At 35.0% G+C, this 14,007-nt stretch overlaps 1 protein-coding gene across 1 annotated transcript in view; it reads right to left on the bottom strand.

The window, feature by feature from the left end:
- LOC150083130 (uncharacterized) overlaps positions 1 to 14,007 on the bottom strand; it is a 99,169-nt gene that overhangs the window by 41,685 nt on the left and 43,477 nt on the right. The window contains exon 4 of the mRNA XM_090377065.1: positions 7,373 to 7,420. Coding sequence (XP_090233191.1) covers positions 7,373 to 7,420 — 48 coding nt within the window. The remainder of the gene's footprint in view (positions 1 to 7,372; positions 7,421 to 14,007) is intronic.

The following is a 14,007-nucleotide window of genomic DNA, read 5'->3' as shown; positions in this document are numbered from 1 at the left end:
CCCTGTGATTATGAGGTCAATAGAAGTGCTTGGCTTATGGTAAAAATTTTTCAGTCTTGGTTAGAATGGCTTCAGAAAAAAGGAACATTTTGTTGATTTTAAGTTAACAAATATAAGGTTGTTGTTTTTACTTCCCAATACCACCAGTTTTATGCAGCCACTGGATCAAGGCATTATTTATAACCTCAAGAGAGCATATACAGCCTGCCTGATAAGGTACTTGATCCACAACATAGGAGGGAACAATTTGCAATCAAACTGGAATGTCTTGGATGCTATCCGTAATCTTGTTATTGCTTGGGACAGTACTGCATCAAGTGTAATAATCAACTGCTTCGGAAAGAGTGGCTTTGGAGAGAATATCACCGAAAAACAAAGTCCAGCAGAAGGATGTGATAGCAACATTGAGCAATGGGGGAATTTGAATGAGCATATGGATTTTGTTAGAGAATTTCAAGTTTGTGAAGGTGGATGATGATGTTCTAACACAGCAATGCCAACACCAGCAGAGCTGTTGAGCACCAAGCAATACAATGATGCTTTTGTTACCAGCGACAGCAAAGGTGAAGAAGCACACACACACAGCCATCTAAAAAAGATGCCCAAAATTCATTAAGTGTAATAGAAAATGTGTTGACCTAGAGTAAAGTTCATAAAAAACAATTATTGCATTTGATGTCTGTGCTGTAGTTAAACATGCATATAAGACGAAAAACTGTGCAAACAACATTGGATTCTTCTTTAAATTAGATTAATTTATTAAAAAGTTAATGGTTTGTATGTCTCTTTTTATATTAAGATTGAAATTCTTTTTACTGTGATACTAAAATATTGTATATATCAAAATATATACTGTACAATATTTTCATTTCCATTAATTACTTTTCTTTTAGTTTACCTTAAAATAAAATCTTTATAAAACGTGTTATTCTTATTACTGTATTGTCAGACAAGGCTTTTGTTTATATTATTCTTTATTTTTATAATTTTATTTTATTAATTTATTTTTTCATTCATTTTTGATATTATTATTCTTAGATATATCATCATCATTATCAGATATTTTCAATCCACTGCAGGATGAAGGCCTCTCCAGCAACTTTCCAGTTTCTTCTGTTTTGTGCAACGGACATCAATTTATTGCCCACAAACTCTTCAATTTCATTTATCCATTTCTGTTGTTGTCTTCTAGGTTTTCTTTTAGCTCCTCTTGGGTATTTTCTATCTGTTATTTCCTTAGCCCAGTTCTCATCATATCTTAGAGCTATGTGTCCTGCCCAAGTCCATTTCAGTTCTTTAGTTTTGATAAGAATGTCCTTTGTTTGTGTTTGCTGCCTAATCCATGTATTTCTTTTCTTATCTAACAGCCTGATTCCTAATATAATTTGTTCCATTCTATGCTGTGTAGTTTTCAGCTTCTCTTCCATATTTTTGGTGAGTGCCCAAGTTTCACTTCCATAAATCATGGTGAAACATAAAATAATGGACACACTGGTCCATTATTTTATGTTTCAGACAAATTGGGATATTGCTTCTCAGTATGATTATATTTCCTGAATGCTATCCATCTGAAATTTATTCTTCTCCTGACTTCCATCCTTTTATCATTATTACAGCTAATGACTTGTCCAAGATAAGTATATGAATCCACCTGTTCAATTTCTGCTCCTTCAATAATTATATCCCTTCCTGTGGCATACTTTTTCATCATTACTTTTGTTTTAACTATATTCACCTTTAGTCCGGAATCCTTACTAACACTGCATAACTCATTAAGTTTTTCCTCCAATTCTTCAGGATCATGACTTATGATTGCAATGTCACCTGCAAATCTTAAATGGTTTGGTTACTCTCCATTCACATTGACTCCTTTCTGTGACCAGTCCAATCTTCTGAAAGCTTCTTCAAGGGCAACAGTAAACAACTTCAGAGATATTGTCTCCTTGTCAAACTCCTTTCTCAATTTTAAATTTGCTACTGTCTTTGTCTAGTCTAATAAAGGAGATAGTGTTCTCATATATTTTCTTCAAAATATATGAGATTTTTATATATAAAGTTTATAACCTATACATTATGATTTTCTTCAAAATCATAATGTATAGGTTATCTATCCCTTGTCTTTCCAGTGCCTGAAACATTGCCTTATGCTGCATGGAGTGAAATATCTTTTCAGAATCCACAAATACCAAGCATAATATGGCATTTTATATTCATTTGCTTTCTCCATTAGCTGTGATATTACGTGAAGGCGATCCATAGTTGAGAATCTTGTCCTAAAGCCAGCTTGCTCTTTTGGTTGATTCTCATCGGGTATTCTTTCTAATCTGTTAGTAATGACCCTTGTGAACAACTTGTAGATGTGAGACAACAAGTTAATTGGTCTATAATTTCCAATTTCTGATTTAGCTCCTTTCTTAATGTATTTTGTGAAGAGTCTTGCCAGTTTCTGCATCATGTCTCTTCCTCCTAATATTAACAACTCTATAGTAACTTCATCTTCACCAGGGGCTTTTTGATTCTTCATTTTCTTCAATTGATGCTGTATGTGTTGCTAATTTGAGATCCATCTTCCCTACTGCTGACATCATTCCTTTGGTCCTTATATATTACTTTATAGTAGTCTTTTGCTATTTGAATTATGCCTTCTCTGCTATTTATAAGTACAGCATTACTATTCTTCAGATTCAGTATCACTTGTCTTTTTATATTAATGCTCATGACTGCTGATTTAAGTCATTTGTTTTCCCTTAATGCCTTTTCTACTTTTATTGTGTTAAATCTTATGTCCTCTCAGAGTCTCTTTGCATAACTCAGCAAACTCAAATTTTTCCTTGTCAGTGTTTATCTTGTTCTTCATTTGTCGTCTTCGGTTCATCAGACCTTGTTACTACAAAACTCTTTATTACAAAACGTGAAAATTTAGGTCCCTCGAATTTTGTATTAATGAGATTTGACTATACTTGATTCCTAAAATATTCCAAGACTTTTCTTTAACCCATTCATGCATATCTTAGTGCTTTAAAATTCTTTATAGTCCAGTAAGGGATTAATTAATTTTTCAAAAATTTCTTATAATTTTTTTCCCCTTCTCTAATTGTCTCTAAGTTGTTTGTGAACCAAAGAAATTAACTTCCTTTTTCACTTCTTTTTGGAAAAGCTAACAACTTTTCAATTTTTGTTAGTTTCAACATTTTTTAATACCTCTTAATTTTGTCACTAATTACCATTTTTAATTTGCTCAGAAGATGATTGCTGTCTCCAATTTGAAATCCTTTGTAACTCCAACTAATTATTTAAGATTCCTTTTTATAATGACATAGTCAATAAGCTTTTCTTGTTTCTATTTGTTTTCTTTCCATAAATTTGTGGCCATCTTAAGCTGAAAATACTGTGTTTATGATTAAGAATGCACGGCTTCTTAAAAATTCTAGTGCCCTTTCACCATCATTTGTCACCAAAATTTTAAAATATATCCCTGTAGGTGTAATTATCATCATTTCCTATCATCCTGCTATGTAAATTTCCAACCAATAATATTCTATCTTTGTCATTGCTTTTTAGTGCTCATTTTAAGATATTAAAGAATTCTATTTTATTTTTTTGAGCTTTTAATTTGGCTGTATACACAAATTTCGCCACTCAACTTTCCATCTTAAATTTTGGTCACAATAACTATTGAATAATGCTTCCCAGCTAATTACTCTTTCTTCCGATTTAGTATTATAGGCACTGGTGAGCTGTGAATATTTAAACAATGGGCTCGCAGTTTTTCCGACTTTCTACCCAGTAAATTTGATGGGTTACAGAAGTGACATCATCCGCGGCTTCCACAAGAGGCACTTCCCATGCTTGTTCTACTAGTAGTGTGATTAGAGAGGGTGACGCATTTTTCATGACCGGTTTGATATCTCTAGTCAGGGGCGGATTTAGGGGATGGACAGATGCGGCTTATTAGCCCCTTAACCATGCATATAAAATGAATGTGTAAAACGTTCCCAGGTCTATCTGAAAAAACGTAGAAAAAAACTTGGTCGTCATGCCTTGCCTTATGATGATAACTGGATACGACAGTGTCTGGAATTCTAAATTTTTAAATAGTATTATGTCAAAATCGTGCTTCCTGAAGTTACTACTGCAGTAAGTATGATTGCAACAATACAAATATTTGTGAACAATTTCTTTTTTCGCCTCGCATTTTCGTTACATTCTATTGTTAGGCGCCCTAACAATGGAATGTAACGAAAGCTGTGTATGTTGCTTCAACTACAAGATCGGTACACAATTGGTGCTATTTTACAGAGATATTTAGATACGTTGCACTCGCAAGTATACATCTCTTTTACTTTAGTTATCATAAATTCATTGCATCTTTTCTTCTAGAAATTATGAAAATCTGTGAATGATCAATAAAATATTTACAATAAAAAAGCTCTTTTATTTCGTAATCGATATATACAAATCAAAATACGTAAAAGAAACGCGAAGGATGTTTTTCATAAACCATCTACCGCACGTGCTCAGCACACACGCAACTTTTTATTCGTCTTTTTTTTTTTTAAAAAACTAGGGAAATTTAATGGATACATTTTTTTCATGATAAAATTTTAATATTGCAAATAAAAAATAACACGAAATATTTCCCATATCACAAATAACATAAAAACTATCACAAAACATTCCACAATATAAAAACAAACTTTTCTAAAAAAGTAGACAAAAAAAAAAAAAAATCACAGATTACATGAAAAAAAATTTTATTTCCTAAATATTCAAGAAACATTTATTCTAAAAATTGCCATATAGAAATTGCTTCTTTATTAATATTTGTTGTCGATCTTCTGCTTTACTCAATAGCTGAGCAATGATTACAGAGGAATGATTTGACGTAATGATCCGGATCAAACTGAAGAAATGGTTTTCCATTTAGATGGATGGTCAATCATAATCTGCAACATGTTTAATTGTCACAATATTTAATGGATTTACGCTGAAAGCTCACTCAACTTCAGCACAGTTAATCACAATGGTTTCAAAGATATTTCTGGCTTTCTTAATTGAAAAGGAAATTTCATTCGATTGTAAAGATAAACTGTCTTTGACAAAATCTCTAAAATCATTAATTTTCATTTCATATTTTATCAGAAAACAAATTTCCTATTCGGTTTTCAGCATCTTGCCACCGAGACGAAAGTTCTTTCGCATTCCACGATTTCAGGTAGCATATGTTTAAAATTTCTTTCAATGGTATTGTCATTTTCGTTATTTAATTTAAAATCACTCTGTTGCATTAATAACTTATCCTTTAAGGATAAAACAATGCATTTAATAACCTGCCATTAGGTAATTATTTTGCTTTCGATTTTGATTCCCTCAAATTCTTTCCGCTTCAACATGTTCTCAATTTTACCTTCAGAATTTTTCAAATTAGCAATAACACTGATAGTTCAAATTATTAATTTATATGCTTTTACCATTGTTATTCTGAAAAGCTTCTGAATGGTAAGAGAGCTCCTACAGGATGTCGTTCGTTAGTGCTAATTTAAGAAATTCCAAATTTAAAAGTCGATTTAATAATCCAGAATATTTAACTTCTGATTCAAAGTGTTTGCATAAAGCGGGATAATTCCTCCAACCTGCAACTGCTGTCCGCAAGCTACATGCTGCCCATCGTGGCCCGAACACACGACTGATCTTTATAGTTTCCACATAAAGTTCTTTAGCAATCATCCTTAATTCATGCTAGTTTTTTGGAGATTGGTGATACAGTTTTTTTTTTAAATTATTGCCTATATGCCATTATATTTTAGAATATTTTCTACACAGTGAAAAGCCCAACAAAGTTTCATAAATCTGCCAACGTTTCATCTTCAAAAAAGTTTATATATCTTAGTTGCCTCAATCTCCCCCCCCCCACGTTGCTACTGTCACTAGTTTAAATATTGTGCAAAATGTCAGAATCAAACGAATATTCAGCTACTGTGACCAAGTAAACATAGACGGGAGAAATTCACTGGAAGGCGTGGATCACTCACTTCTCTGTAAAACATGCCTGTTTGTCAGAGTAAAGGGGAACCACAACACAGGTTGACCAGAGGCCATTATCTGTGTCGGAAAGCTTCTTAATCCTCTGACTGGCTATGGAAAGCAGATTGACGAGTGCGACTTCTCGGTATGTGACTGCATAGGTTTTATGGACACCACTAACAATGCAAAACGGTAATTCCCTTCACCCTTAATTTGTGCTTTCTAATTACCTAAATTGCCTAAAGGCCAGAGGTGAGAACAATGCATATAAAGTTGTCTCTCCTAATCGGTTCGTTACATGGAAATCTTCTTCGTTCAACGGAAACTATTTTAAATGTAATTACCAAGGGGAATCGAAAAAAATTCACTATAAAGAAGTTCTTTAAACAGAGGTCCGACTGTAATTAAATCAAAAGTGAAGCAATTTTAAAATACATAACTGATCGATTGCGCCATTAAAATGCTGGGAATGGAGCCCCGCTCGCCCCACCATAGTTTCAGTTCTGGATACTCAGTAATTGCATTCAGGATTTCATTTGTAAAATAAATGATCGTCTCAACAATGGGATCGCAAATTTAAAAAAAAAATAACAATGGGCTCTCTCGAGCCAACTATAGCTCACCACTGATTATAGGCTATTGTTATGTCTTCCTTGCATTTGCTTTTTTATTTTACTTATAGAATAAATTAATTCAAAATTACCATTTAGATACAGCTCATGTATTCATACTCTTGATTTCAGTGATACCTGCTATTCTATATCATATCAATCCAGTTTGTCTGCTAATTCCACACCATTGATTTAAGCTTTAAATGTTGATGGTAAGTGTCTTGATGGTTGTTCCAGCAGCATATTCAGTACTGCATATTGGTTTCATGACAAGTACAGCAAGGACATTGTTGACCCAATGCATATGAAAGTTCAGCTAGTTTTCTGCTTAAGACTACACAAAAATTTCATTAATTCACACGTTTCTCTACCCTTTACTTAGGCAAACAAATTTTCTAAGTTCACCTGGTTATACTCTTTGGTATCTTTTATCCCAGCTTATATAAACTTCAATTCTTTTGTTCTACTATAGTGAGAGGTTTTTTGGCCTAAAAGTTTTTCAATTTAGTCAAAACAGTACACTGGCAGCTCATCCATTCAGTAGCCATATTGCTGACTATTTACTAACAGGTTATCTCAAGCAGATGCAGAGTGGATCTCTTCCTAAGATTCTATAGTTAGCATTGAAAAACTTAATGAATAAAAAATAATACTGGGTTATAAACTGTTATTTGGATAAGCATAGTGCAGGGTAACATATATTTTCTCATAAACATAAAGAGTTAATACCAACTTACTTTATATTCAGAAATTTCTGGACAATACGTTTCAGATAACTCCAATACCTACAAAATAAAAGTTTTTTTTTTTAAAACTTCATTTATAAACACAAAAAAAGATAATTGATAACTGACTTATAATTAACTCTTACGAGTCATTCCATCTCAAATGGTCTAAATTTAAACACTGCTGTCTTTCTCAACTCTGAGAAATAACACCAGTAGTTAAATTCAAAATACAGCTTTGATGAGCCAAAATACAGGCTACTGAATTTTGAAAAACATACCAAATATCGAAAATCATAAAAAATGACTGCTTTGCTTTGAGAAAGCTTTTTTATGTCAGAACTTGTGGGAGCATGTTTAACTGATAAGAAATAGCAATGGTTTGCTATTAAGAATTCTTTTTATCTAACACTGATCTCTGAGATTTGAAGCTGTTTGTTGTTTGTTTGTTTGTTTGTTATTTGGTTTTTAGGAGCATTAGCAACTAAGACCATATTGCTCCGGGATATGCGGTGGTCATTCCCTGACCTTTCTGCATCCTCCGTATTTGGTGGTGACGGGCTCGAACCCCGGTCTAATCAAGAAGTGTGTGCTACGCACTGCTGCTCCTTCCCACCTGGCTACGGAGGTGCCGAGATTTGAAGCAATCATAAGTTTTCTCAATGCTGTGCTAGAAATAAGCAACATTTTCCTGAAAGATACAAATATGCTGCTTATTCATAACTGTAATGTTCTTCCTTGGAAGAACATTAAAGTTATGAATAAGATGTTGTTGTTAGGAGCATTAGCAACTAAAGCCATATTACTCCGAGAATATGTGGTGGTCATTTCTTCACCTTCCGCATCCTCTGTATTTGGTGGTCACGGGCTCAAACCCCAGTCTGATCAAGAAGCGTGTGCTATGCACTATGTTCTATGAATAAGAACCAGACATACTACTGTGATGCCAAACCCCAGACAGCCATTTTAGTGACTGATGTCGCCCTATCCGCAGAAGCCAGATAGTAACCAGCAAAGCTTTTGATGATATGTAGGTTAAATTGTGATGAGTTAAGTTGCAATGACAATTTGAGGATTAAACCACCATAAAAAGTACATGCAAGTTCAGCTAATATGTTTAAATACTAACTCAGATGGGCAAGAAGTTTGCAATCTAAATTTTCTAAATTCATTTTGCATACCTTTTGGTATTCCTCATTTTTACAAAGGAAATCTGGGAGGCAAAATTACATTCCAAGTAAACAGCAATACAGCTCATCCTGTTATAACAAGACATATGTTCTAGAAAAAGAGTGTGTAGTAGAAATGTATATACACTTTATGCACCTTTCCATATAGCAGTTCGGGAGAGATTTCATAAAAGCATTAAAATTTTTTTAAAATATCTTACAAGTATCTTTTTCTTCACAGTTGTTTACAATACAGGTAGTAATAATATATAGGCATGTTATATAAATTTTTACATACACAAATAATAAATTAAAATGTACAACAAGCTAGTGGATAACCACAAATTGAAACAATGCTAGTGAGAAAAAGTGCAACATGGTGACCTGTGGGTTTCATTGTATAAGCCTGAATTTTTTCACATATAGGGTGGCCAAGGTCCACCCTACATGCCTTTATGCACAGAAAAATATTTCAAAATATAAGAGCAAAGAAGCCCAATTCTTCCTACTTTTAATAATATGCAGAAAAATACATTTAATCTGAAATGTATATTGTAAGCCAGCACATTATAACAGGATGAGATGTATACCTCATCTTTGGGGAAATGTTCCTTATTCATTGTGTAGCATTTCAAAACAGGCAATCCCCCCCCCCCATATAACATGGTACTTCGACAACATGGTTTTTCTCTAACACTATTGATAAATTGTGGCGATCCTTGCACAAGCGGTATTTATATAACATGGTTTCACACCAACACAGACAACTGCAGCAAACCGTGCATAACACCGTATTTTTGAGCTTTTGTGTGGTAAAAATCCTGCTATTATGTTGGATATAATTTTTCAACATTTCTATTCTTTTTTGTAAATTCCCATTGTTGACTTGCTAGTCGTTATGCAAAAAAAACAAAAAAAAAAATTGGGAAATCTCCCTGTTAGGTTCTGTGCTATTAAGCTTGGGCTTGTTTGAGCCATAAAAACTTGACTTCAAAGGGCACAGTTCATGGCTTTTGTTTTGTAAGTTATTTTGGTTTTTATTTGATGGTTCATAAATTTTTCAGGGTATGTATTACTAAACTTTGTTCTTAAGAATCATATTGGAATAATTTCTTTGTTGTGAATTAAATTCCAGCTCTAAATTATGCCCAAGGAAAGTAAAAAAAGCACCTCTCAAAACAAACTTTATTTATATATAATCAAAGACACAAATTTTGGATCGTCATTAAAAAGGGGAAAAGGTATCATACGTTACAAAAAGTTTAAATTTAAATGAAGCAACAATCCAGATCATAAAGAAAAATGAACAGAAAATTACAACTGCTGTTACTGTAGGATCTTTCATTCCCACAAATATGACAGCTCATCCCTGAACATCAATAATTGAGAAAATGGAAAAAGCACTTAATATTTGGATAGACAATAGCAGTAAAAAACGGATCCCATTAGACGGCAATGCATTTAAACAGAAGGCACTAAAAAGTGATAACCATTTAAAAGAAAATGGAGAATCTTCTGTTAACCAGGAGTTTGTTCCCAGTACAGGTTGGTTTGAGTGATTTAAAAACTGTTTCTCATTACAGAACATAAGAATTGAAGGGGAAAGGTGAGCCTTTGTGAACGACCTTGTCCTGCTGGTGCATCCTTGGTAACTATTGCAAGTGGAGCACTTGTGAAGCTCTAGAACTGGGCAGCCTTGCACAACCTTATCATCTTGGGAGAAAAAACAAAATCCATTCTCCTCAAAGGCAGACTACAAATTAGAAGACCACCTACCACGAAATTAAACTTCACTCCCATCTGACTGTACACAGAGGATAAATACTTAGGTATTTACACTGATTCGGATCTTACTTTCCATAACCACCTGAAATATCTAGCCACCAAAATCTGGACTTATGCAGCCATGTTCAGGAGGGTGAGCAAGGCTTGAAGCACAAAGCTCTGACCCTCATATACAAAGCAGTCTATATCCCAATAGTTTGCTATGGTGCCTCCACCTGGTACAGACAAGCTACATTAGTAAGAAACAAATGGAATCTGGATACAATTCAAATCAATTAGCTGCTATCAATTAGCAGGGCATGCCACACTGTTAGTACCCCTGCATTGTAAGTTCTAACAGGATGTCAGCCACTCTACCTGGAAGTAGTCAGGCTCAGGCGGGGCCCATTCTACCACCTTAGGAAAGGAAAATGAACAGAAAAATGAAAAGAAAAAGGAAAATGAACAGCCGAAATAGTAAATCTCCAGCTGGATCTTGCATATGACCCCAAGATAGAGAAGAGGAGAATCACCCAACACCTACATGTGACAGGGCAGCAGAACTGGGAAGCCATGCAGAAAGGAGACATCACAAGGCAACTCCTCCTAACTATAAACAAACTAACCTGGAGCCCCCTCTCTGGTTCTCACATGGTCTGCACATGATTTATCATCACTGTACACGGCCCCTTCCATCAGAAACTTATGGTTATGAGGGTTGAAAGAGACCCATGGGGTCATTGTGGAAAAGAAGAGTCCTGGGGTATATAATGTATGCGTGCCCACCTGTGACAACAGTAAACTCAAATTCATTACCACAATTCAAAGGAATCCACGTAATCAGGAGTCCTCGCTGCTGCTTGATGAAAACATATACAAGACCCTAACCATGTGTGTGCAGGAAATCTTCGTACTGAGGCGAGCCAAGATTGCTGAAATGAGAATAATGTTGGATTATGCTCCTCAAAGTCTGAATCAGACAAGCATGGGCTAGCTCCTTCTCTACTAGAGGATTCTGCCCTGACAACTTGTTAACCATTTAAGAGTAGGAACACCACTGGCACCGTTCTGGTGCAGAACTGCTGGCACTCAAGTGCAGGATACTGTAGCAAACCCCTTATAGGGTAGGATCAGCTGAAACTCTGGAGAACTCTTGAGTGCAGGATTTAGACTCTAACCCACAAAGGTTGGACATTGCTGGCACTCTCTGAGTGTGGGATATAAAGTCCACTGGCCACTAGTGATCATGCAGGGGCACCTGTCCCCTGCAACTTTCAACTCCCAGACTCCTATTTTCGCCTCACAAAGAGCGGACTCCTCCTCAACTTTCAGTCCGCCCTCCTTTTCTCTCTTTCTGTACCTTCTTACCTGTACCCCCATTCTATGTTTCCTTTTTTTCTTTTCTTTTCTTTTTTTTTTTTAAACTTGGCCTCTGTCAGGAAGCTCAGGCAACACCCTGGCAAAGGCCAGCCAGAGTATGGTGGACAGCCTGGCTCACCTCCCAGTGGTGTTGGCTGCTTGGCCGCAGAGCCAAGCAGCCAGAGACACAACAAAACATAACACTACTCTCACAGAAACCAGACATTACACTTTTTCTGGCCTTTACAAAGATTCTGTACTTCTTCACAAAGTACCATGGTGCAGATGTGGGAAACCACCGGTGGCACCTTTCACAAAACACTATGCCACTATGTGGAAAACTATTTAAAGTGGAAGAATCTAGATTTCAGAGTTTTATTACTATTGGATAACGAGCCAGGCCATCCAAAAGATTTAAGTCATCCATAGATTGAAGTAATGTTCCTACCACCTAATACAACTTCTTTAATTCAGCCATTAGTTCAAGGCATTACATCTACCTTTAAAACTCATTACATCAGAAAATTGTTACAATGGATTTTGGAAAAAAACTGATTCCAAATCTATTGAAGTGATGGAGGCATGGAAACATTTTTCAATCATGGATTGTATTGGAATCAGCTTTATTGCTCAAATAAAGCACAAAGCTCTGAAGAAAAACTGTCAACATTAAATGCGTGTTGGAAAAATGCATGGCCAGTTCATTCAGGAAATATGGTCGAAACGGCAGAAAATGGAATTGATGCGATAGTAGAACTTGCTAAATCAGTAGAAGTGGAAAATTTTGATGATATGACTACTGAAGATGATCAAGAATTACTGGTAGAAAAAGACGCAGGCAAAGCAGATTTGGAAATGACATCGGAGGTAAACTAAATCAATTTAGAAGATGTTAGCACAGATAAATTCTGAAGTTCCAAATTTTACACTAAAAAGCACATGGGAAGGCATAAACTTAGCCAAGCAATTAGAATCTTATTTTTTGAATGCAGATCCTTTGATTGAAAGGAGCACAAAGTTCAAAAGGGAGCTTCGAAAATGTTTAGCTGTATACCATGAAATTTACAAAGATCAAGCAAAAGCAAACAAACCCAGATTACTGATTTTTTAAAGAGAGCAGAAGATACATGAAGGTGAAGATATTCTGCAATAAAGAAAACATTCTCATTTGATTGTGCTTAGCAGCGATGAAGAGGAAGAAAATTAAATGATATACATCATCTGACATATATGTATCATAGTTTGTAAGACATTTGTTCAGTTATTACTATTTTTAATAAAAATTAAGTTTCTGATAGTTATAAAAAAAATGGTGTATTTTTGTTAGCTTTTGGAATGTAACCCCTTTTTTGTATTGGTTAGTCACATATAACATGGTTTCACACCACACGAGATTTTATAGGAACCTAACTAGCATGTTATATGAGTGTTCCCTGTATTCTAATTCAATAAACTATGAATTGCTAAGTTCTGACCAACAATATCGAATTGGCAAATTACTTCTCTACCTTTCGCCTATGTACCTTCTACGATATTTCCAGTGTAAACATTTCAAAATGCATAATTTATTTATATTAGTTTTTATTAATCATTGTTGCTTTCTAAACTGAGAGCGGATATCATTCCTGGGTCGTATTATGTGTTACACTGAAAATTAAAAACTGCAGAATGAAGTTTTTTTTAAATGGTTAACACTAAGCACTTATCATAGATATATTTGTTAATAAAATGAAGGAAAAAATTCAGATTTTAAGACAGTTTCCACTATTTTTTATGAAAAGGAAAAGATGGAGAAAAACCGTATTTTGCAAAATAACAGAGAAACCTTATGATACAAACTCTGAGATGAAGAATGGATCAGAATGATTCGAAAAAGACAGATTCTCTTTCATATCCATGAATTGGCAGCTCTGTGTGTGTGTGTGGTTGTTTGGTTTTTAGGAGCATTAGCAACTAAGGCCATATTTCTCCGGGATATGCGGTGGTCATTTCCTGACCTTTCCGTATCCTCCGTATTTGGTGGTCATGGGCTCGAACCCTGGTCTAATCAAGAAGCGTATGCTACGCACCGCTGCTCCTGCCCAAGGAGGGTGTGTGTGTGTGTGTGTGTGTGTGTGTGCGTGCGTGCGTGCGTGCGCGCATGATTGAGTGAGTGAGAAAATGGTTTGGGAAGAGAACAAAAACATTAGCCACTGCTCAGCAAATCAGATGATCAATCAATGACTTTCCAGTTGCTATCAATGGGAAAATATGCTAAAGCCTTTAAATATAGAGGACACTGTTTAAAGGTGGAGTAAGTTGTTTTGTAATGGAATTCACTTTATACAAGTGAATTCCTTTACAAATTCTACAAAT

This window comes from Mastigoproctus giganteus, chromosome 7 (genome assembly GCF_048544385.1).
Source record: "Mastigoproctus giganteus isolate SK-2022 chromosome 7, ASM4854438v1, whole genome shotgun sequence".
Classification (NCBI taxonomy): Eukaryota; Metazoa; Arthropoda; class Arachnida; order Uropygi; family Thelyphonidae; genus Mastigoproctus; species Mastigoproctus giganteus.
This window is presented reverse-complemented; position numbering and strand designations above follow the sequence as displayed.